The 22,796-nt window shown below is 48.0% G+C and overlaps 1 protein-coding gene across 4 annotated transcripts in view; it reads right to left on the bottom strand.

Moving 5' to 3' along the window:
- The window catches only part of DNAH9 (dynein axonemal heavy chain 9), a 175,860-nt gene that overhangs the window by 2,422 nt on the left and 150,642 nt on the right, over positions 1-22,796 (bottom strand). For all 4 annotated transcript variants that reach the window (XM_021414422.1, XM_021414421.1, XM_021414423.1 and 1 more), the window contains 6 exons: positions 19,223-19,450; positions 15,831-16,022; positions 15,043-15,234; positions 14,101-14,271; positions 11,475-11,657; positions 4,334-4,723 (listed from right to left, as the gene is read on the bottom strand). In XM_021414422.1, the coding sequence (XP_021270097.1) occupies positions 4,334-4,723; positions 11,475-11,657; positions 14,101-14,271; positions 15,043-15,234; positions 15,831-16,022; positions 19,223-19,450 (1,356 nt within the window). The remainder of the gene's footprint in view (positions 1-4,333; positions 4,724-11,474; positions 11,658-14,100; positions 14,272-15,042; positions 15,235-15,830; positions 16,023-19,222; positions 19,451-22,796) is intronic.

Genomic DNA, 22,796 nt, shown 5'->3' with positions numbered 1-22,796 from the left:
CTGGAGGTATCTCTATGGAACATATCACAGTGTTATGTCTGGACTGATTTGCATTTGCATTTTTTATCGCTCTCATGATCAGAAATTAATTCCATTCTGACAGCAATTTTCTCTAACTACTGCTAGAGCATACGTGGTAAAAAGCCACCATTCTGTGCTCAGAGAGCTCCGGGTCTCAGATCCTAAAGAAATCTTCGCTTTTGTTTGTCCTGGCTTCTCAACAGGCAATTTGAAGACTGAACATAATACCTTGCCACACAGCAATGGGTCAAAAGACACAGAAGAGCTGTCCCAAGCCAGGGATGATGATACATGGACCCAAGAACACACACAGTGAGCCAGGGGCCAGCGTCCCTTCTCACTCAACTCTATGTTGAGATGTTCTTAGCACAGGTGCATCTGCACCAGAGCTTACTTAAGGTCTTTAAGCCACCAGACCCTTCTGCATGGCTTGATTGTCTTTCACAGTTGGCTCTGTCTACAGGGAAGGGCCTTATATTGCCAAATGTGACAGCAGTGTAGCCAGAACATCACTCCAAGGTGGTCCAGAGACTGGTTTCTGGCTCCCTCTGGAGATGGGGAATGAGAAGAAGAGTTGCCCATGGTGTGTGCAATTGGGAAGACCTAACGATGTTCTGTCCAGCAAAACCAAATGAGAGATGATTTTTTATCCCTGATTAGTTTCAGAACTGAAGCACAGATAGAAATACATTGGCCAAATAACCCATTTCTCAAAACAGCTGTAAATAAGGGTCTGGTTGTCCATGGCACGGCTTGCAGGTGTCCCCTCCACAGCTGCCTTTTACAGTTATCACTGGAGATCCCAGCTCCAACCATATCCAGCTCTGTCTCTCAGCTCACACAGACTCTGGTATTACCGACAGCTGCAGGCAAAGGATCCATGTCACATCCCACCTCACCCCTCCAGGAGAAATTTCAGTCTCCAGTGCACAAGATTTGGTGCATTCAGTGCCTCTGCAGAAGGTCAAGGCAAGCTGTGATGGCCAGAGACTGCAGCACTGGGCAGTACCAGAGCTGGGCTGCACGCTGATGCTGTTTTCATCTATATCAGCTTCTGGGAAGCATATCAGAGAAAAAATGAGCGGTGTGCAACCGTTCCCAAAGATGCTGAGCTCCTTCAGCCACCGAATGAATGCACTCTGTGACTGTTCCTTACCACAGAGCCTGTCCCTTCTACTCCTCTCTGCTGGTTGACAACTGGTGCTTTGCATGGGGTTGGCCTTAATAAGGTCCACGGAACACAAGGGTGCACTTGACCCCACTGTCAATGTCATTGATGAAGATATTCAAGAGTATCAGTCCCAGCACTGACCCCTGTGGGACACCACTAGTCACTGATCTCGATCCAGACATGGAGCCATTGACCACCACTCTATGGACTTGATCCTGCAGCCAGTTCTTCGTCCACTGAACAGTCCATGCATCAAATTCGTATCTTTCCAATTTGGAGAGAAGGATCTTGTGGGATACCATGTCAAAGGCCACACTAAAATCCAGATAGATAACATCAGTGGCTCTTCCTTTGCCCATTGATGCCGTGACATCATCATAAAAGGGCACCAGGTTGGTCAAGCAGGAAATTCCTCCTCACTCACTGCAGCCCAGGCAAGCCCAAAGGTTGGACACCCGTGGTCTAGGCAGGGTGGCATGACAGAGGCACAGCACCCTCAGGGCACACACCCAGCATCAAACCCTCCACCATGGGGAGCAGTACTGCCAGGAATCCCAGGGCTTGAGGCAAACTGTCTCAGTGTCACCCATCTAACTATCTCTCACTGAGCCCCACTGACTTCAGTGGTGCTACAGCAACAGATCATGTAGACCCAAAATAACCTGCTCGGTTTCATTTCATTTAATAGCCTGCTGTTTAGTAATGAATGTTTCATAAATTTAAGACACCCAAGGGCAAACATAAATTTTTAAATAAATAGAAAAATGTGAGTAGGAGAACATAGAGGGAATTTTCCCCCTTGTGGAGTCAAAATCTAACTATGAAATATTATTTTAAAAGTGAAGGTTTTCCCCCAAAGAGTTCCTCTAAACATGACCTGCCATTCTTACCAGAGGATTAGCTTGGAAGGAGCGTACAACCCAAAATAACTGTGCAGCAGTTTTAATAATTCTGTGTCCATTAATGTATACTGGTGTTCACTGGATTACAGGTAAAATGAATAGTTCCACTGGGTGGAAATGCTATTTCAGTGTTTGCAGCAACATATGAAAATATTCTTTTCTTCACTGAAATAAATTGAAGCATGTTACCCAGAGATTATGAATGGTTCTATAAATGTAATTGCTCGGTATCTTTCAATCTCAAGGAAAATGTAACCAGAAAAACACATTTACTAAAAGTCTTCATGGCCTTTGAAGAGAAACTGCACTGCTGAAAGCAGTCACTCATACAAGATACTGGAGGGGTCAGAGGAGAGAAGCCACGTGCTCCCCAAAAGATTTCTGGCTTTGCACCACCAAAATTTCCCATTCTTCACTTTTATTATCACCTGGGAGAGGGTAAAACCTTGGCAGAGCCCACTCATTTTCTAGTAATGGTGGTAATGATGGTAATAAGAAACAGAAGTCATTGGAATTTGTTTTTAATGGAGCATTTGACATGCAACACTGGGATGTCCTTTAAAACTTCTGCTATTCTGCTGTGTCTGGCTGATTTGTATCAGCTTAAAATGTTAGTTCTTGAGGGTAACTGAAATCCAGTGCTCCCTGTAGCAGGAGGCTGTGACCTCCAAGAGTTGCAAAGGTTTTCGTATGGCAGCCACACCAAAGGCTTAGGAAAGGAATGGGCAGGGAACTGTAGGATCAGGGCTTGGGCAATGGACCAGGCTGCTCTACATGCTGCTGCAGTGACTTCTGTTGTCAGCAGAGCCAAAACCAGCAAGGGAGAAAACCTGACCCTACTACTCATCTTTATGGAAACCTTCTGACAGAGTCTTTGGCAATGCTCTTCACTGACAGGGGCTTTTCAGACCCAAACATACACGTTGGATCCCAAACAGAAAGCATCCTTTGCTTTGCCCTTCCCAGGGATTTGTGATAAAATGCCATCAGGATGAGAGTTCTGCTCGTTGCCTGATTTCCTATCCTTTATGGAAAACTATTGCACAGAGAGAGATGAAAAATAAATGGAGAGTATTATATTGGAATTACAGGGCCAGGGTGGGATGCAGCATACAGCATGCGTAGTCCCTCTAGTCAGCATCCAACCACAAAGCCCACAGCAGATAACAGAGGATCTTCAAGGTTAAGGCCCTAAAGAGCTGCCTCTGAAAGCAAAGCCTGCTCCTGCAAGAGGGCAAACTTGACACAGATAAGTAAGTTCTGGGTGACCCACTTTGATCAGCCCTCACTCTCTCACAGATCACTGGCACCAGGAGCAGTGCACTGGCTGCCCAGAGGAAGAGCTGCATGAATCACTGTCATTTAATTCTCATGCGCAGCACAAATTGGGATTTGTGGTACTAACAGGCCGCGCAATGCAGAGGGCCAAGCCCAGTGGGGATTTGTCAGCCTAATGGCTCTCCTAATGGCAAGCTGAACTCCTAACAGCTGACAACTGTCAGAAGGGATGACAGGGACAGCTGTGCTCCACTGGGAAGCTGCAGCACGAGGTGTGCTCTTAGAGGAGCGCTGACAGCCACACGGGCAGGAAGCAGCACGTGAGCATACCTCCCTTCATGTGCCCTCTCCCAGCTCTCACCTTGGCTGCCCTGGGGCTGGCTGTGCTGCAGCTGAAGGGCCACATCCAGAAAAGGGAAGAAGAGCAAGGGGCACCCCTGCTGTCTGCTTGTCTAGGACCTGCCTCCCCCACACCACAGTGTGAGCCTGCCTGGATCGTGCAGGTTAGAGCTCCATGGCAGCTTTACCTGACACCCTCAGGGGATGGCTGAAGGGAGCAATTCATTTTTGGTCACGAGCCCTGTCTATGCAGGTGACATCCTGCACCACTCAGCAGTGGAAGGACAGTGGTCTGGAGTTAGCACATAGAACCCATTTAGCTCTGGGGATATGAAGATGTAGGAAATGAGGGTCCTCTCTCCCCACTAAGCAGGGCTCAGAGTGGTGACGCTGAAAGTGTCATGTAACTTTTGAAGGCAGCAGCGAAATCACAACCATGCAGAGGTGCAGGGACAACAGTCCTGAGAGAACACCATGTTCTCTGCCTTTAGTAATACCGTGAGATGGCCAGCTTAGCAGACAAGCATCTGCCTGGGCTGGGAAGTTTCTTGGAGTACAATACCAAATAACGAGGGCGTAATGTCCAAGCCATCTACTAATATAGTAGCCTTGGCGAGCTCACCTGTGCATCCCAGCGCGCACCCTCCATGAACAAACCATGGACGTAAGCCCCTTCCCGAGGAGGACTGGCAAAATCTTCCCGGTTCTTCTTTGTCACATCACACTGCAAGGTCATCTTGTCCAAAGGCCACTCGTTCTTTCTGGCTGTGGACTGCATGATGGCTGTCAGGAATGACTGAGGATTGAAGAACCCGGCAAGCCACACTGCAGAAGGCAAGGAAAAGTCTCCTGTCCACGTCTCCAGCTCCTTGATGCGAATGAGGAGGTCAGCAAACCACATTCCCAGGCTGGCTGTGGAAGGATAAGCCTTCTTCACCCAGGACTCAGGCACCACGTCCAAGAACAGGGCATTCAGCAAGTTCTCCATGTCACTTGTCATGGTCAGTTCTCCCTGAGTAAGAGAGGGCACAGTCAGCAGCAGCAACATTTAACCTGAACAAAACCTGCTTGGCAGGAGAGCAAGTGTGGAAGAGCATGGCACCCTGCACTGTCACTAGTGTTCACATACTGCAAATTTCTTCATGAGTTTTGGGTTTTCACGAAAACCATCTACTGGAGCTTCATATTCCCGCGGCCTCATCTCCCCTCTTGTAAAAATATGACTTGGAGAAAAAGCTGTGTAAGGGTGACAGTGAGCAGGGCTGTCCTTCAGTGGCCCCACTGTTGGTTCTGCCTTCTCTCATTGACTGAAGATCTTTATAGGACACATTGACAGAGAAGCAAAGCTGTTCCCACCAACGCTACCAGGGCAGGTCTCTGGTAATCTACTCCAAAACTGTCCAAATATTTGTTATATCAAGTCCTATCCCTCTCCTTTCCTCCACTTCCCCTCACTCCCCTCCTCCTTTATTAGTTTGCGGTGCAAGTCTTTCTTTTTGACTTCACATCTTGCCTTCAAATGTAATCACAGCTTTTTTCACAGCAGGGGAACACACAACAAATTAAGATATGATTCAGCCAAGTGGGAGAGGGAGACTTGGCTTTTCCTCTACCCACCAGATCACTATTTTTAAAGCTTTTAGAAATATGTATCAGGTTGGCCCAGACAGGAGAAGAGGTGGAACATCACTGCACTGTCAGAAAAGTGGCTCTGCATAACAGCATCCCTCTTGAACTTCTGGTACTCTGCAGTAGGGCCCCAGTGTCTGCTAGCTGATCATTAAGAAAACTCCTGCTGAGTCCAGCTAAAATTACCCTCAATCCAAGCAAGAGCTGCCTGGATGGCAGTGCTGCAGCTGACAGAGGCTGACAAGAGCTGCTGCAGTCTGTGGGGCACACAGATGGGGCTCACCAACTGCTGAGGACTGCGTACACCTGCTGGGCCCTAGGGGTGACATGCCACAGGGCACAGTCCCCAGCAGCACCTGGAGCAGCTGAGGGAGAGCCAAGCACAGGCTGGCAGATGGTCTCTATGACCACAGCACTGTCTGCACGCTAACATGGAGGACCTGTGCCACCAATAAAAGAGCTGCAGGAGATGGTCAGCAGACTGTTTAGCATCAGAGATGCTGAGAAAGACCAGCTGGATCTTCTCTGAGAGCCTCCAGCTACAACAGGAGCCTCAGCACCCAGCCGTGCTGAAGGAAGGGCAGTCTGCCTACCAGGTGGGAAACTGAGACTGTGTGACAACCAATGTTGGAAGCTCATTACTTCCTGCAGTGGGAGGAAGGCTCCTGCTTCCTCTACAACTGCAAAATGGGTTCAGTGCATGGCTAGGAGATGATGGGCTGGCAGCTCTGCCCACCCAAGCACCCATGATGGCAGCACAGGGCAGAGCAGCAAGTGACAGCAATAGCTGATCTGCTGCTGCTGAGGAGAGAAGTCCCCTTCTGCCAACCTGTCTTGTAGCCTGGGAACCTTTGCAGCATGCTGGGAGTTTGGATTCAGAACATGCCTAGAAATATCTGATGGTGGGAGGTAATGAAGATGGAGACAGACACTTTTCAGCGGTGTCCAGTGATGGGACAAGAGGGTGTGGGGACAACTTGAAATACAGGAAATTCCACTGAAATACAAGTACAAACTTTGTTTTACTGTGAGGATGGTCAAACACTGGCACAGGTTGCTCAGAGAGGCTGTGGGGTATCCATCCTTGGAGATATTGAAAACCCAACTGGGCACGGTCCTGGGCAACCTACTCTGACTGACCCCACTTTGAGCAGGGAAGGACTGGACCTGCAAATGCAGGCACAGCTTGTGATGTCCTTCACGATTTAAGCCTTTGCATGCTCCATGCTGAGATAGAGGGCACAACACACCATAGCAGTTTGGAGACATAGTTAATGCTGCGTCCATTATAAATACTTACTTTTGTCCCCTTAACATTTTGCTAAAATTCATCTGACTTACAATTTCCCTTTCCCTCAGGCTGAGTGTTTTTGGAAAGATTAACTGAAATCAGTTGTGCCATTGCTGAGAACGAGGGAGAGGGAACTGGGTCAGTCTGTTCACATTAACAAATTCCAACTGTTCTTTCACAGGACTTCAGTGCCTCCAGCCACGAGGGCAGCAGAGGTGCCCTTTGCTGGGGCCACAAAAATCTGGGAGGCTTTAGCAAAAGTTGAAATCCTTTTAGAGCAACCCCTGACACATGTTTAGCAAAGCTTGTCAGCGTCCAGCAGTTAAAAAATCTTCGCAGTTTCTACACCGACCACTCTGTTTCCCTGCAGAGCTCTGATCTGCAGGCTGTACCAACAGGCTCCAGCAGGACGAGATCACAGCCAGGCAGCAGGAGCAGGAAGGAACCAGTTAAAAGTGAGGTCTCTCCATGGATTTGTGGTGGGCAGAGATTTAAAGACTATTTGTTTTAAGCTAGAAGCAGTTCATGAGGTCAAATGAATGGCTTGATGGAAGCAGGACAGTTTGCAATTAGTCCTAAACCAAGAGGAAGAGCTGCAACTGCCATTCCAAAGGCACAGCCACACAGGGAGCAGCCCACGTTCCCATTCTCCGTTCCTGTTCAATGGTTTTACACTTGTGGGGAAACTCCAAGCTGCAGGATACCTGGTAAAAGGTCTTCAAAGCCCTGAGTAATTCCTAACAACAAGGGGCAAACACAAGCAAAAGATGTCTCTAATGTAGGTGTTTGCTATGTAGTGGCAAAGAAACATAAAGGCAGTGTGTGCCCCAGGCATTTCCTCGGAGATACCTAAGTTTTTTTCACTTTAGAACACATTATAAGAAAATTTAATAATCTGTAATTAAAACTCACACAAAAGAAAAGCATAACCATGTCCAAGCAGAGGGCCCCTCACCAGATGCTCAATAGCTGAGGACAGCTATCCCTGTCCTGCTAGTCAGTAACTCCTGCTGGCACACCAGCTCTCAAGCCTCATCCCAGCTCCTTCTCCATCCCTGTCTCAGGGGCCATCACCTCCCACCTCAGGAGAAGCCAGACCCTGACAGCACTGCCTTTCCTGCTCCACAGGCAGCTCTGGTGAACACTGCGGTGAGACCATGCCCAAGTCAATGGCCATCAGGTCACACTGGGACACTGAGAACCACAGGACCGCCAAGCAGGGACAGGCAGAAGCATTTTTCAGTCTTTGAAAGGTTTTGAAGCAGGTAGAAATATTGCAGCATGCACACAAGCACTCAGGCTGATTGGAAAACATAACCCTCACGATCATATATCCTGTCTAATTTTACTTTCAGGAAACAAATGAATTAGCAAATGTAATTCTTGGGAAAGCTTGAGAAAAGCAATTTTTAAAGCCTGTGCACTCGAGCATACTTGTTGGAATCTCCTGCGAGGGTTCAAAGCATCCATAGCCGCTCTCTCATATAGTTGCCCAAACACAATTACGCATACATTTGCATTTCAGATGCTGAATACTAAAGTGCATCCGGAGTGATTCAAGTTACATTTTTTCTACCCAAACACTGCGAGTAATTTTCATTAAAGACACCCTTGAAGGAAATCCTAATCAGCCTGCAGACATTCCCTCAAGATGAGCAGACTATTGTCACAAATTGTTTTCTCAGTTAAGGTTATTTTCGCTTCATGCAGCAGAATGCCAGCTAGCCTCACGGCATTTGGTCCTACTGTATCCTTTTACAATATTTATCATCTTCATTTTGGAGGCTTATCCTCCACTGAAGCTGCAGAATAGAAAACCTGCTCACAAAAATGACATCAGGTAGAACATTAGCGTGCCAGGGTTTAGCCCAGCCACTGGTCTCACCAAAGCCACCAAGAACAAAGGGCCTGGAAACGCAACGTGCCAGTTATTTTTGATGGCTACCAGTCTATTGCAATTTCTCTTCCTCTTAATGGGATGTCTACTATTTTTGGACCAAACAGTCGCTTTCCGTTATACAGACACAATGAATTATTCAAAAATTCAAATTAGCCGTGACATTTCCAAATCGCCTTCTCTTAGCAGATAGTCAGCTAAAGACAACGGGATTGCAAAAAATACTAAGCTAAAAACAATGGCATTGCTTCCTCTGTGTTTCGTTTATTCTATTCTGAGATCCGTGGCTCTTGTTGTGTAAACTCTCCTCCTCTGAGCACTGTCAGTCAGGACCCCAACGCAGGAGATTAATGTGCATCCTGTAGAAGCTGCTCAGAAGGAACAATTAAAGCAGGATTCCTCTTCCAAACAGAGTGTGGAAGTCAGGCTGGAACAGCACCAGGGCCCTGGCTGTTACATGACACCCACGGCACGGGAAGGGCCCTTGGGCAATGCTGGGAGCAGCAGGGGCCATGCACAATGTCCTGCTCAGCCCTGCAGGGACCCATGCAGCCTCTGCTTACAGGCACAGAAGGATCACCCAGCGATGGTATCTCAGACTCTTCATTATCCTCAGCATACTCAAGATTAAGAAATGGTAACAGAAACCTGTACACCCTCTCTGTTCTTTTGGTCTGTGAATCCCACCATTGGTACTGATGTTGCTGGGACCAAACTGTGCAGACCTTAGCAGTGCCTTTTCTGCAGATGCAGTCCCACTTCCCTGCCATGATTTACAGTAGAGCTCTGGGGATAAATTGGTCCCCTCTACTATTGCCTGATTTCTATGGTATAATACATTGCCTGTGGTTTATTTAGGCCCCTGCTTCCCCTCATTCCCCCTACCAATATTAAACAGCTTACCCTTATCCACACTAAATCTAATGGCTACACATTATCCAAGTCACAGTTAGAACACGTTTGGTGCTGGAGGAATGAAACATTAAGTCCATTCTTTCCACCTGTCTCTGGAAACAGGATTTTCAATTCCACTGCCTCATGCTAGAAAATAAAGGAAATCTGTTTATAATAATTGACCACATAAATATCAGCCTATTTTAAAACAGATTGCACATACCCGGCCACCACCAAGCGCACATGATACGTCTGTCTCTTGCACCGAGCCAAAAGCATCAGCAGTGAATGCAATGCAGCAGTGCTGTGCAAGCACTGGCCCAGGCTGCTGGGTTCACAGCACACAGCATGGCTGGGATTTCGCTCAGTCTTATCCGTGAGGCGAAGCCACCTGAAATCCCAGATCCAGCCCTAGCACCTCTGTGTGCACGCTGCAAATACGCTGTTTGGAGATATCTCTCCTCAAAGGTGCCCTCAGCCAAGGGCTGGCACTGCCATGCAGCCTCAGGGCAGGTCCTCTGGAAATCATGGAACAGGGACTGCTCAGTGGCTGATGTCCTTCATTGCTGCTCCACACCATGAAATCATCTGGAGAGCAAGTCTGTGCCAGTGACAAGGAGAAGGCATCAGGGTTGCTCTGAAGCCACTGGCTCTGTGCCGTGACCTCCAGCCACCATTCTCTTTCTAAGGGACACGCAGCACATTGCCACTGCAAAGAATCTTTTGGGATGACAAAGTGAAGGAGAAAAGCTGCTCCAGGCTGCTCGGGAAGGTCCTCATGCACTGGCAGAGCAGTCTGCTCTGTGCCGGGTTATACTCTAATGGGAAGGCAATAGCCTTTGATATCTGGTGCCAACATGTTTCCCCAGGAACCGGGGCTGTTTAGTCTGGGGGAGAGGAAGCTGAGGGGAGACCTCATTGCCCTCTTCAAATACCTGAAAGGTGATGGCAGTGAGAGCGGGGCTGGTCTCTTCTCACTGGTGACAGCAGACAGGACAAGGGGAAACGGCCTCAAGCTGCAGCAGGGGAGGTTTAGGTTGGATATCAGGAAAAACTTCTTTACAGAAAGGGTTGTTAAGCACTGTAACAGGCTCCCCAGGGAGGTGGTTGAGTCACCATCCCTGAATGTGTTTAAAAACCGTCTGGATGTGGTGCTCAGGGACATGATTTAGTGATGGGTTGTTAGAGATAGGGTAGAATGGTTAGGTTGCGGTTGGACTTGATCTTGAAGGTCTTTTCCAACATGAGCAATTCTATGATTCAATTTTCTGTGCCCAGAGGAGAATTCAGCAGATGATTTTCCCTACCACTGCATGCAGCCTCAAAGCATTGCCCTCTTGAACATGCCACTGAATCCAGAAGCTTGCATACTACCTGGCATGTCCTGTCAGCCCTAAAACCTTTCACCGTTCCCTGTAAGCAAAGGCCAAAACCACCACCTAGAGTCACAGAGATCACTTTCCTGGATCAGAGTCTAGCTTCTCACCAGGGTGAAGAAGTAACCCTGCATGGAGCTATCATGGACAGCATCTGCATAGGGTCAGCCATCCCCTGATCCTCCCCCTCTTCCATTTGCAATTGACTTGTACCCAGCAAGGGGAGTATTATCCCTTGCAAAGCTCTTGGTTAAAATTTTAAGCCTTTTTGTCTCACAGTTGTGGATACTCGTGTCCTTACACATGACCAATCTCTCCTTTGATTTCAGCTTTTGCTGAAAGGCCTTTGCCTTTAATGAGACCTTGTTACAAGTTCCCCCTGTTAACTGGACATTTTGTGAAAAGGTGTGATTTTTTTTGGCTAAGTTTTAAATAGGCTATTTCTCAATTTCAGAGAGAACTATTGTTGCTGTGCTACAATACCAGGTAGACAGGAGTGCCTGAAGCCATTGTTATTACATGTATCTTTAACCCCAGCCAATGCTTGTGCTCATGGCTTGGGGACAACGTGCCATTTGAAATCCATCTGTGAATCCTTCCCCATGGAGTCAAGTGGGTTTTGCAGCTGGCAGTGCTGAATACAGAGTGCAGCCCCTTTTATTCTGTGAGCTCCTACCTTCAGCCCCAGGTCCAGTTCCTTGAGAGAGCGCTTTATTTCACTGGTGAGGATGTTCATGCGTTCACATTCCTGGAAAGCAACCACGATGTACGGTGTCCTCTCCTCCACCTTTGCCATCAGTTCTGCAATGTTAAACTCATCCGTCAGCTTCTCTAGCATCTCATCCAGAAGAGCTTTCACCTGCATGCCAAGGGGAGTGGAGAGGGATGTTAGTGAATGACCTGTGGGGCTTCTCCAACTGACAGCTGTCTGAACACGGGATGAAAACTCCATCTGCCAGTTGCTGTCTCCAAAAACAATCGCTGTCAGCTACGTTGGGCATTGCACCTTTCAAAGACCTTGCCCCATCCTATTAGAATTCAAATGCTTACAACAGTTAATGTCAGATGAGATGCTTTCAAAATGATGGCTTAAAAATATCAGGGTGACACGTAACGTTCTTCTCTCTCCTTGGGTCTCTAGTCTGCACTCTTACTTCTTCTAAGGTCAGACACGATGCAAGACGACTGATGGGGCTGTAATCTCAGCTAAGCCTCAGGATAACTGAGCTCATGAGCTGCTTTTCTGTGGTATATTGATAGAGAGAGGCGATTATATCAAACTGAATTTAAAGCCGCATTCTGAACTAATAGAGCTGTGGAAGAAAAGTGCAATGAAACAAAGTTGTTTTCTGGTCAGCAGCTCAGCTTGGTTTGGAAATAGTGACTTATATCACTAAATACTAAACAGAGAAAACTATGTTACAGGATGCTTCTAGAACCTAAACAGAAAACTCCTTTCTGGTTCACAATGAGCCATGAAGCCCCCAGTTTTCACGGGATCACTGTTTACGTACAATGTTTTTTACATTTTTACATTTACATGGCTCGGGTTCACTTTGGCATGGACACCTTGGTCTGGAAGTCCCTCACGCTCCGTGTTCCCTCGACCACGTGCTGGAACGTGAGCAGGACTTCTGCTTCTCAAGGATTTTTCAGGAGTGTGTTATTGAGTTACATTTCCAAAATCTGAGGTACAGAAGCTGGTGTGCGGGTGACAGTGACAGCTTCCAGCCACTGGCAGAGGCAGCCCCTGGGTAATTTCATTGCCATGCCCTCTGACATTCATATTCTGGACTCTATTCCGACCTCCTCCCATTGCTGCTCTCCCAAGCCCTCCACGCACACATCAGAGCTATGAAGAAGTGACGAAGCGTGGGCTGTTATTGCAGCCAGCGAGGTGGCTGAAGCTGAAGCTAAAGCTCAGCTGGAAAAGCTCTTGAGCTGCACCTGAGGTGCAGTATCGAAATACCCTATAATTTGAAATTCCCCTGCAAATCTCTTTGGCTCTGATTTTATTCACAACAATGACGGCTCATTTTCTCTAAATGGCCTCAGAAACTTGTGGGAGTAACTGGACTCGTCAGAGCCTCCGGAAAAAGACAGCTTCCCAGCAGCTCCCTGCAAGATCTCTATAACCACCTCAGCCAAACAAGAGGCTAGAAATCCTCAAATGGAGGAGCAGGGAGAACTCTCTCCTCACTTTCTTGCAAGCACTGAGTGAAAGGGGCGTGACCAGTGCCAGTTATAAGTCAGGTAATGAGAGAGATCACTCCCAGGAGAACATGAGCTGTGGGAGCGTTCCCCAGGCAGGACGCAGTGCAGCGGGGCCATGCTCAGCTTGCCTCCAGGCAGCTTCCCTCAGAGATCACAAAGCCCACGAGGGCTCCCTGGCTGTCTGCAGGAATCTGCAGCAAAGCCAAGCCCTGTGATATCCCTGCTGGATCACCCACTGATAGTTCTGCTCTGGCCCAGGAGCTGAATTGTAATTAACTGGCAAAAAGACGAGGAGAGAAGGAGAGGTATTCCTATTGGAGCATCTTCTTTGGCTTTGCTAACTCTGGGTTATTTCACTCACCTCAAATTCCAGCACGAACTGAAAACTGACCATGCTCACCCCTTCTGAGTGACCCTCGGGCAAGGACAGTAAGTGCCCAGCAGCACAGCAAGCCAAAGGAGCTGTGTGTGAAATCAGAGCCATCACTTACGCTTTCTATTAGCCATTCATTAATTTGCAGAGCCTGAAACAGAAGCCTTAAAGCTGCAGAAATCAAAACCTGAGCAAGCGTTGGCTGGTTTCAGATCCTGGTACGAATGCTAGGGCCAGATTTTAATGAGCTGTGAGTTTCAAGAGGAAGAGCTGCGATCAGTCTGAGACACGGGCATAGCGAATGGGTTCGGCTGGAAATCAGGAATGACAAGGCCCCGGGGAGCTCGGGACGCTGTGCCTGGCAGACGGCGTGCGGGAGCTGCTGGAATGCCAGCCACAGCCCGGTGCACGGGGACCGGTGGCTCAGAGGCAGGGGAGGCCACAGAAGGTTTATTTGCAACGTCTTTGCGGGATGATAATGAAGGCAGTGCAGTTCAGGGGGTAATTAAAAGCCACTGTCCTATCACTGACAATACTCCGATTACATCCCGCCATGGTGATGCTCTGCATAATACGAGGCTGGCGGTTTTTAGACACTCGGTTCGCATCCGGCAAAGGCAGAACACGTTACAACGAGCAGTAGTGAGACAAACCCGAGCAGGCAGGGCTGCTGAGACAGCCAGCAAAACGCAGCCCCTTCCTCGGCCGCTCTCACCGTGTCTTCCCTGGTCACCACTCCTCCTTCGCCCACGCTGCTGTCGCGGGGCTGCATCTCCAGCACAACGCGGAAGAGCTTCTCCGAGGTCTGGGTGAGGAAGCCGATCTCAGCGTTGGGGTGGAGGCCATAGAGATAAGGAGACTCCGGCGGCAAGGTGTCATCGATGTACTGTACATGGAAACGGAGGTCAGATGCAAACGCAGAGCACTCAGCCCTCAGAGCTCACGGGGCTGGAATTACTGCCCACCAAGAAAGTAAGACCTGGCTGACACCACTCTGCTCGTGGTCTTGAGCCCGACAGGACAAAGGAGCATACAGCTGTTTACAGAGAAAAGAACTGCTTTTACTCCTACTGTGAAAATTTGGTAATTGCTAAAGTTTGGCTTGGCTACATCTCTCAAGCCCGGACCTTCTCTAGCAATTATCTGCTGTGTGTTTCAGCATGAATATTCTGGAATCCCTTGTGTGAGTTTAGCTTCTAGTAGTTAAGTTTTATGAACAAAACCAGCCTAATACGCCTATCCCTGCTGCCGCATTTGTGTACAAAGAGCAGATGAGATCAGTAAGTAGATCACTGTGACCCGACCCCTCAGCGTTTCTCATCAAAACTGATAATAAAAGGAGCTTGAAGGGGCCACTTTAGCAAACACTAGGTGGATGTAATTTTCCAAGAGCCCCACTCAAGTCTCAAGAACCAGCACAGTCATTCTGTTCATGCATGAACAGAATGAGCCCATGATGAAGCAGCAAACTACCACTAGACTTGGTTTATCCAGGGGATTGATGAAATGTCTATGGAAACAGAACATAACGGGAAATAACAGGAGGTGTGCTGAAACACTGCAGTCCTATTCACTGCCTCCTAAGACAGATTATAGGGCAGTTATGGAAGACATTACACTTATGTGTATAAATAATGCCAGAAAACAAAGAGCTTACCTGATGATAGCCATTATAGTCCATGTTCCCTGGGAGGGGGAATCCTGGAGCAAGGAAGAATTCTCCCTCCAGCATTTCTGGCTTAATAAATTCTTCCAAATAGGTCCTGCAAAGCCGCCTGTCCCAGTCATCCGTAATGTGACCTCCGTACATAATCTCACCAAAGAGGTAGCGTAAATCATCATACGGGACCTGCAGGGTAAAGCAGGAGGGTGTGACGGAGTTCAGGCAGCATCGCCGAGCTGCAGGCTACAGCTCTAAGACTGATCTGCTCAGTGAGTGCTTCCATTGCACTATTCCAGTTTTCTAAGTAAACAAACATTAGGCAGTAGTTACGTCCTGCCCAGGGAAAACAGCATCACAGCACGGACTTCATGCAGCTTTCCACTGAAATGCAAATTTATTCTAAATTCTATTAAACCAAAGGCCACTATGTAATTCTAGTGAATACAGACCACAGGCACTATTTGATATGATTTGTAAGCTGCTGCAGATGTTGAAGTTTCCTGCCTCACACCAAAGACATACCGAACTACCATGTTATAAAACCAAAGGTACCAAGAAAATGACATCTATGGAAAATCTGCAGGAGTTTCAGCACGATCCAGTCCATTACTGGAGGTTAAAAGCCACCAAACAGCAGCCAGCCAAAGCAAGCTGAGCTAGTGCCCAATCCGGTGGGTGGCAACCAGCCCACAGCAAGGGCTTGGAACTGGGTGGGCTTTGAGGTCCCTTCCAACCAAAGCCATTCTACGATTCTATGAAATAGCCCATGTTCATGCACTCACCTTCGAGCTGGCTTCCAGGTAGTTATAGAGCACGTTAACAGAGATAGTGAGGTCTCCAGTGTTGAAGGGGTAGGAACGGTTCCAACCTTGGGGACCAAACTTGCGCCTTTCTGCCACCACGGCATGGAAATAGCAGAGGGCAAACAGAATGCTCTTGAACTCATTCTCTCGAGTGCACATCTCCAGGGTATCCTGCAACACAGGCAGGGAGGCAAAGGTAAGTCCACAACGCCTCCCAGGTACACCAGATTTCGGACAGCTGCGAACTGATTTGCCCCACCAGTTCGTTTCTGAATAACCTCCATGCTCTCTAGTTCTCTGAGACAGTGGGTTTCATCCCAAATTTGTTGGTAAATTCCATTGCATACTTTCTGAATTCATGTTTTCCTTCACAAATTAAAGAGATGTTGTAATCTGAGAGCCAGGAAGAGAAGGAAAACTGCACCTTTCCAGTGGCAGGGTGTGCCCCGCATCCCACTGCAGGGAGATGGAGAAGTACTATGGACTGGGTGACAGCCTGAGGCACCTCATGCCCAGGAAGATGGCACCTGGAAGAAGTATGCTCCATTCTGCCCCTTGGATACAAAAGGTTTCTTGGAGCAATGTTTTTCTAAGCCACAGGACCGAAGCAGCAGAGAACTCTTGCAGGACAACAGCACTTGATGCTCTGCACAAACCCAGCCCAGCTACGCACTGTGGCAGCACGTGTGCTGATGGCACACCAAGGCAGAGACAGGAAGGACATCCAAAGATCCAAGCAGGAAAGATCAAATGCTTGCAAAAAAAAAACAAACAAAAAACAAGCACCCACCAGGTCAGCACAGCAACTGGTGCTTCCCTGCCCACTCTCTAGGCTATGCTTGAAGTCTGAATACTGACAAAGTAGTGGGAAGGGCTGTCGTGGTGGAAGGGCAGGGGCATGAGTCATTTCACCAGTGACAATGCACAAAGGAACCAGACCCAAAAGAGCCCAGAAGGAAGCAGTGAGTGATCATCCCAGCAGGCAGGACAGGGGCAGCCTGGGTAGCTGTGCCTGGTCCTGGCACATGGAAATCGCTTCTATGGGATAGCAGAGCCAAGGAACAAGGGTCTGGAGGTGAATGTACAGCACTGGGGCCAAAGTTCTGCTCTCACGGATGGGTCTGAGGCCTCTTTCTGTGGCTGAAGCCTGGTGGAGGCTTCCGCTGCTCCTGTCCTTGCTCTGCATTGGCTTGAGCAGCAGATCCCCCTCCCCGTGGCAGGAGGGTGATGGCATGTCCTACAGCCAGCAGCACAGATGTCCCCAGAACAAGGAGATGGACGTGTTGGGAAGGATAGACACACACCTCCTTCCACGTTCCTACAAACCCTCCCCAGGAGCAGCGTGTCCAGGGCACCACGGCCCAGATCTGCATTCAAGTACAGACCTGAGAGAGGAGAGAGCATCCTCCCTGCCAAGGACAGCCCCTTTAGTCCAGCTCTGTTATGCAATAAACACCACAAAGGGCACCTGTGTGACTTCCTTCCATCATCTTCACCTAAAACAATGCATTATCTTAGACCTTTCACCAGCTGCAGAGCTCAGGGTCTCTGCTGAACAGGGGGAACCAGTTGCTGCAAACTGTACAAGATGTTGGCTAACAGAACAGGAGGACTGAGAACATCCCCATTCCCATTTTCCTCTTGATGAGACTGGACTCTGAGCTCCCTCCACTATCAGTAACCTGATGAATAACAGGCTTCTCATTTCAGAAAACACCCCTGGACTTCAAGGAGAGATTTCCGGAATGAAAACAGTATGAGACCTTCACAGGCTCACTGGCCTCTCTATTTGGTAGTGCATTTATATTTCAGCCACAAAGCAGAACGATATCCCCCACGCACAATAATGGCCCCTCTTTGTGGCTTTCAGCTGAAAGCTAAATTTGAACATCTATTCTGTACAAAGCAAAGAAATGAGGTGTAAAGGGGCTCCACCCACTCACTCCAGGATTTGTGATGAGAGACATTTTATAATACTCCGGCAATTTAGAAAATGCTAATTACTACCTGATTGAAATGAGCATGGGCAGGATGAAAACATTACTTTGGGTGAAGGTTCTCCCCTCCCTCGTTCTCCAGGACGTTTCGTGGAGTTCAGGATGATAAATGACAGTACGAATGACAGTAGATAAAAATGGAATAATCTTCTCTGACTGCTGGCATTAATCCTTGCACTGTGGCTCCCACTCTCCTCTCTGCGCTTGAGACCCCCCCATATCATTTCCTTACCCCATGGAGCAGTGCCAGGGGTCCAGCACCGGCTGGGGATGCTCCTGCCTGATCCCAAGTGACATGGAGAGAAAACAGTCACCCTGCAAGATGTGCCCTGCGTGCTCCTGGGGCAGCCACCAGCAGAACGGAGTGGCCGTGGTGACTGCAGTGCCACGAGGAGGCAGTCAGAGCGGTGGGAGACCCTGCAGACCCTGCTGGCTGCTGCAGTTAACAGGCAGGGTGCTGCTGGGAGAGCCGCGTGCTCAAGGCAGCGGTGATGTATGAGTGAAGGTAATGGGCATTCGGGGCAGCAGAGTGCAATGGTCCCTGTCTTTAGAAAAGGAATCATCATAAATGCGAGCAGTTAGCCCTTAGCCTTCCGGGTCATGCAGAAAATGGGCTGGGCAGAAGTGCAGCGGTGACGCATGACGGCTCCAGCACCACCTGGAAGCCAGGGCTGCTCCGGGAGCCACGATGCTGCTCCTGCACTGTTCGTTGTGTCTCACTGCATGCACTGACCCCTGCTCCCTGCAGTCAGCAAGAGAAAAAGAGTATTTGCCCATCGCTTCCACACACTTAGTTTTCATGTCCCCTGCACAGGAGTCTGCTGCAGTCCTGCAGCAAAGAGCAGGGATAGCAGGAGTGTGGGTGTGTGATAACCACGAGCTGCATGGACCAAAAGGAACAAGCAGCCTGCCACCAGCCCCAGCAGAAATTAACTCTCATCATGGTAGAAGGTGAAGTTCAGGCTGCTCTCCTCTTCGTACCCCTGGGTGATAGAATAAACTTGCCACTCACCAACCCAAAATGGAGTGACACCACCACAGAAATCAAGCCAAATCACAACAGAATTGTCTCCCAAATGCCACATTCAGAAGTTTGATTCTGTAACAGAACACCCTTTTTAAGAATCATACATTAATGACAAATGCACAAACTGGGCTGAAATCCAGCATGCTGTGATCTCCTGCAAGAATGAGGCTGGCCAGGATTGCCCAAGTCCTCCACTGGGAAATGGGAAGAGATCTGGAGAACAGAGGAGGGCTTGAGGGGTCTGCAGACTCTGTGACGAGAAGGGCTTGGCAATGTCCCCCCACATCCCACTGCATGACTCCAGCACCCGGGCAAGCCCCCAGCCCGCCCCGCGGGACGTCCCCCACCTGGTTGAAGTTGTCGAGGGCTTTGTGTAAGTTGGCATGCATTCCGGTCGGCGGCTCGTTGGTGATTTTGATGGAGTTCTCCAGGATGCCCTGCGGAATGATGTGGCTCTCTGGGCATGGAGCTGGCTCTGCGCTAATGAAGACACGGAAATCGCGGTGGCTGCCCTCACTGTGCTGCTCCAGCTTCTTCTCTAGAGAGCTCAGCCACTTGGCCACCAGGTGGATGTTCTAGCAGGGACAAAGAGGACACTACTTCATCAGTATCCCATTGGCATCCAAGTCCATCAAGCACCAAATCCATTGTGAGGACAGGCACCTACCAAAGGCTAAGCCCTGGAAGGCAATACTTGCCCCAGGAGTCCCTCCGTGTAATTCACAGCCCCAAATTCCTTGGCACATCAATTTTAAATTCAAAATAATCAATATAAATGACCAGCAATTAAGCAAGCCATTTTGGGGTCATTTGTGTTCTTGGGGCTGATAATATCCTGTTCATTACAGTTACGTACTGCTGATGAAGTAACATCATTTCCCTAGATCTGCCAAGCCCAAATTAAAACGTTTGTTAACTTTGAACAGGGTAACAGTGAGGATCCTCACTACCATGAAGTGCAAGTTAGTGGGAAAAAGTTCAAACAAGGGGCTTTATAAATACCTTCAGCATAAAATAATTAATTAATTGTGAAGCTAATTACACTTGTCATAAAATTAAGCAGTTTTATGAGGAGATGGTAAAATGGATGCAGACTTGCCTTGCTTTTGCAACTATGGTTCTCTATTGTTTTCTAGTTTCCAGGCAAGAAAATGGCTTTTCTGACATTAGGAACAGGTCAGGTTCCTGGGCTCAATCTCCTGTAATGTTAAAGTTAGGTGGGTAACCCAAGGTGCCTGCGCTAACAGGTGCTCTGGAAGGTGATTTATCCCACCCAAAGACAGGACAAGGATCCTGCGAAATTTAAATTAAAAGCAGATGCCAAAAAGATAAACTGCTTGCAGGTGGCAAGGAAATTACATAAAGGAACCATATAATAGGCTTAGAATAAATATATATCACCTATAAAAAGGATCAGAAAGGAGCTCTCATGGTTAAACAGCAGAGTAATGGAGACTATTAAGAGTAAAATGACATTCTTCAGAAAATGGAAATCGCGTCCAAATGGGAAAAACCGAAAACGGCACAAAATCCAGTCATGGTACGGCTGAAAAAGATTTTAAGGAGCAATCTTCTGAAAACCATAAAAACTAATAATAAAACCTTCTCCAGAAGCCAGAAACGTACCAGAGAGCCTATAAAACTAAAACATGAGCAAGGCGCACCCGGAGTGGCCAAGAAAGGCAAGGCCACCACAGAACAGCTGGCTCTTGCAGCATGCTCTCCAGGGGCAGTGACACTGTGTGCTGGGCTGGAGGCACCTCCAGAGGTTCCAGATCCAACCTCCTGCTCAAAGCGGGGTCAGGCTGAGCAGGCTGCCCAGCACTGTGCCTCTGGGGTCTTTGAATACGTTCAAGGGTAGAGACTCCTCAACCACTCTGAGCAGCCTGTGCTCAACCCGCCTAACAGGAAAATAAAGGATATTATGTTTAAGGGAAATCTGTCTTTCAGTTTGTGCCACTGCCTCTTGTTTTTTCACTGGGCACCACTGTGAAGAGCCTGGCTCCGTGTCCTGTGCTCCCCTTGCACAGAAGGATTTCAACCAACAGATCAACCCCACTCATCAACTTTTGGGGCTAAATATTCCAGCTCTCTCAGCATCTCCTCATGGGACAGACGCTCCAGTCCCTTAATCACCAGAAAGACTCTTACACTGAAGCAGCAAATGAAGAGTTTTTAGGATAAATTAATAAACTAATAACAACAATTTACTAGGACCAGATGGTATGCACCCTAAAGAAACTCAGATATGTAAGCACTGCATGACTGCTCGGTATGCACTAGGCAAAGTGGCAGGAGCTCTAATAAGCAGTGAATTAGCACACAGTGTGAATTAGAGAAAACCAGAAATCCAAGATTCACAACCCATTTTGGTAGCTAACAGGGCAATGTCCAAATGTGAGCTTAACACCAGGAGCTCCAACTCCCTTAGTGTTTACTGGAAAGGTAAAGGTATCTCCAGAAGGTTGCTCACTATATGCCCGTGTCTCTTCATGCTTAGATCTTAATCTGAATCAGATATTTATTTCATTTAACAATACGACTGCAGTCTCACAGGAGAAAAAAAAAAAAACCCAAACAATTAAGCCATAGGAAACAAGCTGGGAAGCTACTCATAGAGTTGGAGCTGCTTACTGTATTCAGAAATCACCTGAAAAAGCGAATGATTAGTGAGCTGACAAAGTTAGTCATAAGACAAAGTAATTCCAGGTGGTAAAAATCAAAACTGATGGTAAAGAATTGCAAAAGTATGCCATCATTCTAAGTGGCTGGCTATGATGTGGCAGAAGAAAGAAATTCAGTGTTGACAGATGCTGTGATGCACACAGAAAACCAACCCTAGCTATACATATGTAAGCAACAACAGGTTCAAAATTGAACTCAGAGAAGAGATCTTGGAGTTCTTATGCTTATTCTCTGCAAATAACAGTTCAGCGTTCAGCAGTGTGACGGCAATCAAACATCAGCAAAGGAACAGCAAACAAAACTGGAAGCATTATTACACCACTCTATGAAGGCATGGTGGGCCTTCATCTTGAATGCAATACCCAGTTCTCATTTCTCTTTCCCATAAAGGACATAGCTTCCACAGAACAAGACACTAAATGGATACGGACTTGCCAGCTTGGACAGAGATGTCAGGTGGAGGTGATGAATGAGAGATAACAACGTAGGGATGAACAGAGCAGTACTTTTTCATGGGACACGTAACTAAATTGCAAAGTCATTGTCCCAGGGTTCTGTAGAAGTTGAGACAATCACAGAATGAAGCTGAGCTTCAATTCCCAGACAGAAAAACCACTGCATGCTTACCCTGACTATACACCCTCTCCCTCAGCACCTGGATCTACCTTCCCACAGGCAGGGAACTGGGCTGGCAGCCTTCATTCTAGCCCAGCACAGTGCTTTTATGGACTGATGGCACACAGGAGCATCAAGGGATGCGTGCCACCTGTCACTTCTGCAGAAGGACTTTGTTGAGGATTGATATACTGACATTTGGTATCTCAACCACGCTTTTTTTGCCCTACCTATATATATATATATATGCAGTTATCATGGTGAAGGCTGACTTACAGGCTCCTAATAGCAACTGCAGTGTTCATGGATCTGAGTCCCAGCTCTGTAAGCACTGCAGCTCTGCCCTACAAGCAGCTGGACCAGCCACTCCGCTCCCACCAACCATGAAGCCAAAGCTCTGGGCTGCTCTGTGTCACACTGGCACAACTGCAGCCCACGCTGTCTTCACCGGAGCTTTCTGCCTCTAGATCTGCACCAATTTTCAAGGGTACTGGAAAGGTGCATGCCTGCAAACAGATGTTTGCAGCAGAACTAATTCCAGCAGAGCATCATGGAGAAGGTGGGTGATCATTTCCTAAACAAGATGCATGCATTAAATCATAAACTAACACAGCAAGTGTG

This window comes from Numida meleagris, chromosome 17 (genome assembly GCF_002078875.1).
Source record: "Numida meleagris isolate 19003 breed g44 Domestic line chromosome 17, NumMel1.0, whole genome shotgun sequence".
Classification (NCBI taxonomy): domain Eukaryota; kingdom Metazoa; phylum Chordata; class Aves; order Galliformes; family Numididae; genus Numida; species Numida meleagris.
This window is presented reverse-complemented; position numbering and strand designations above follow the sequence as displayed.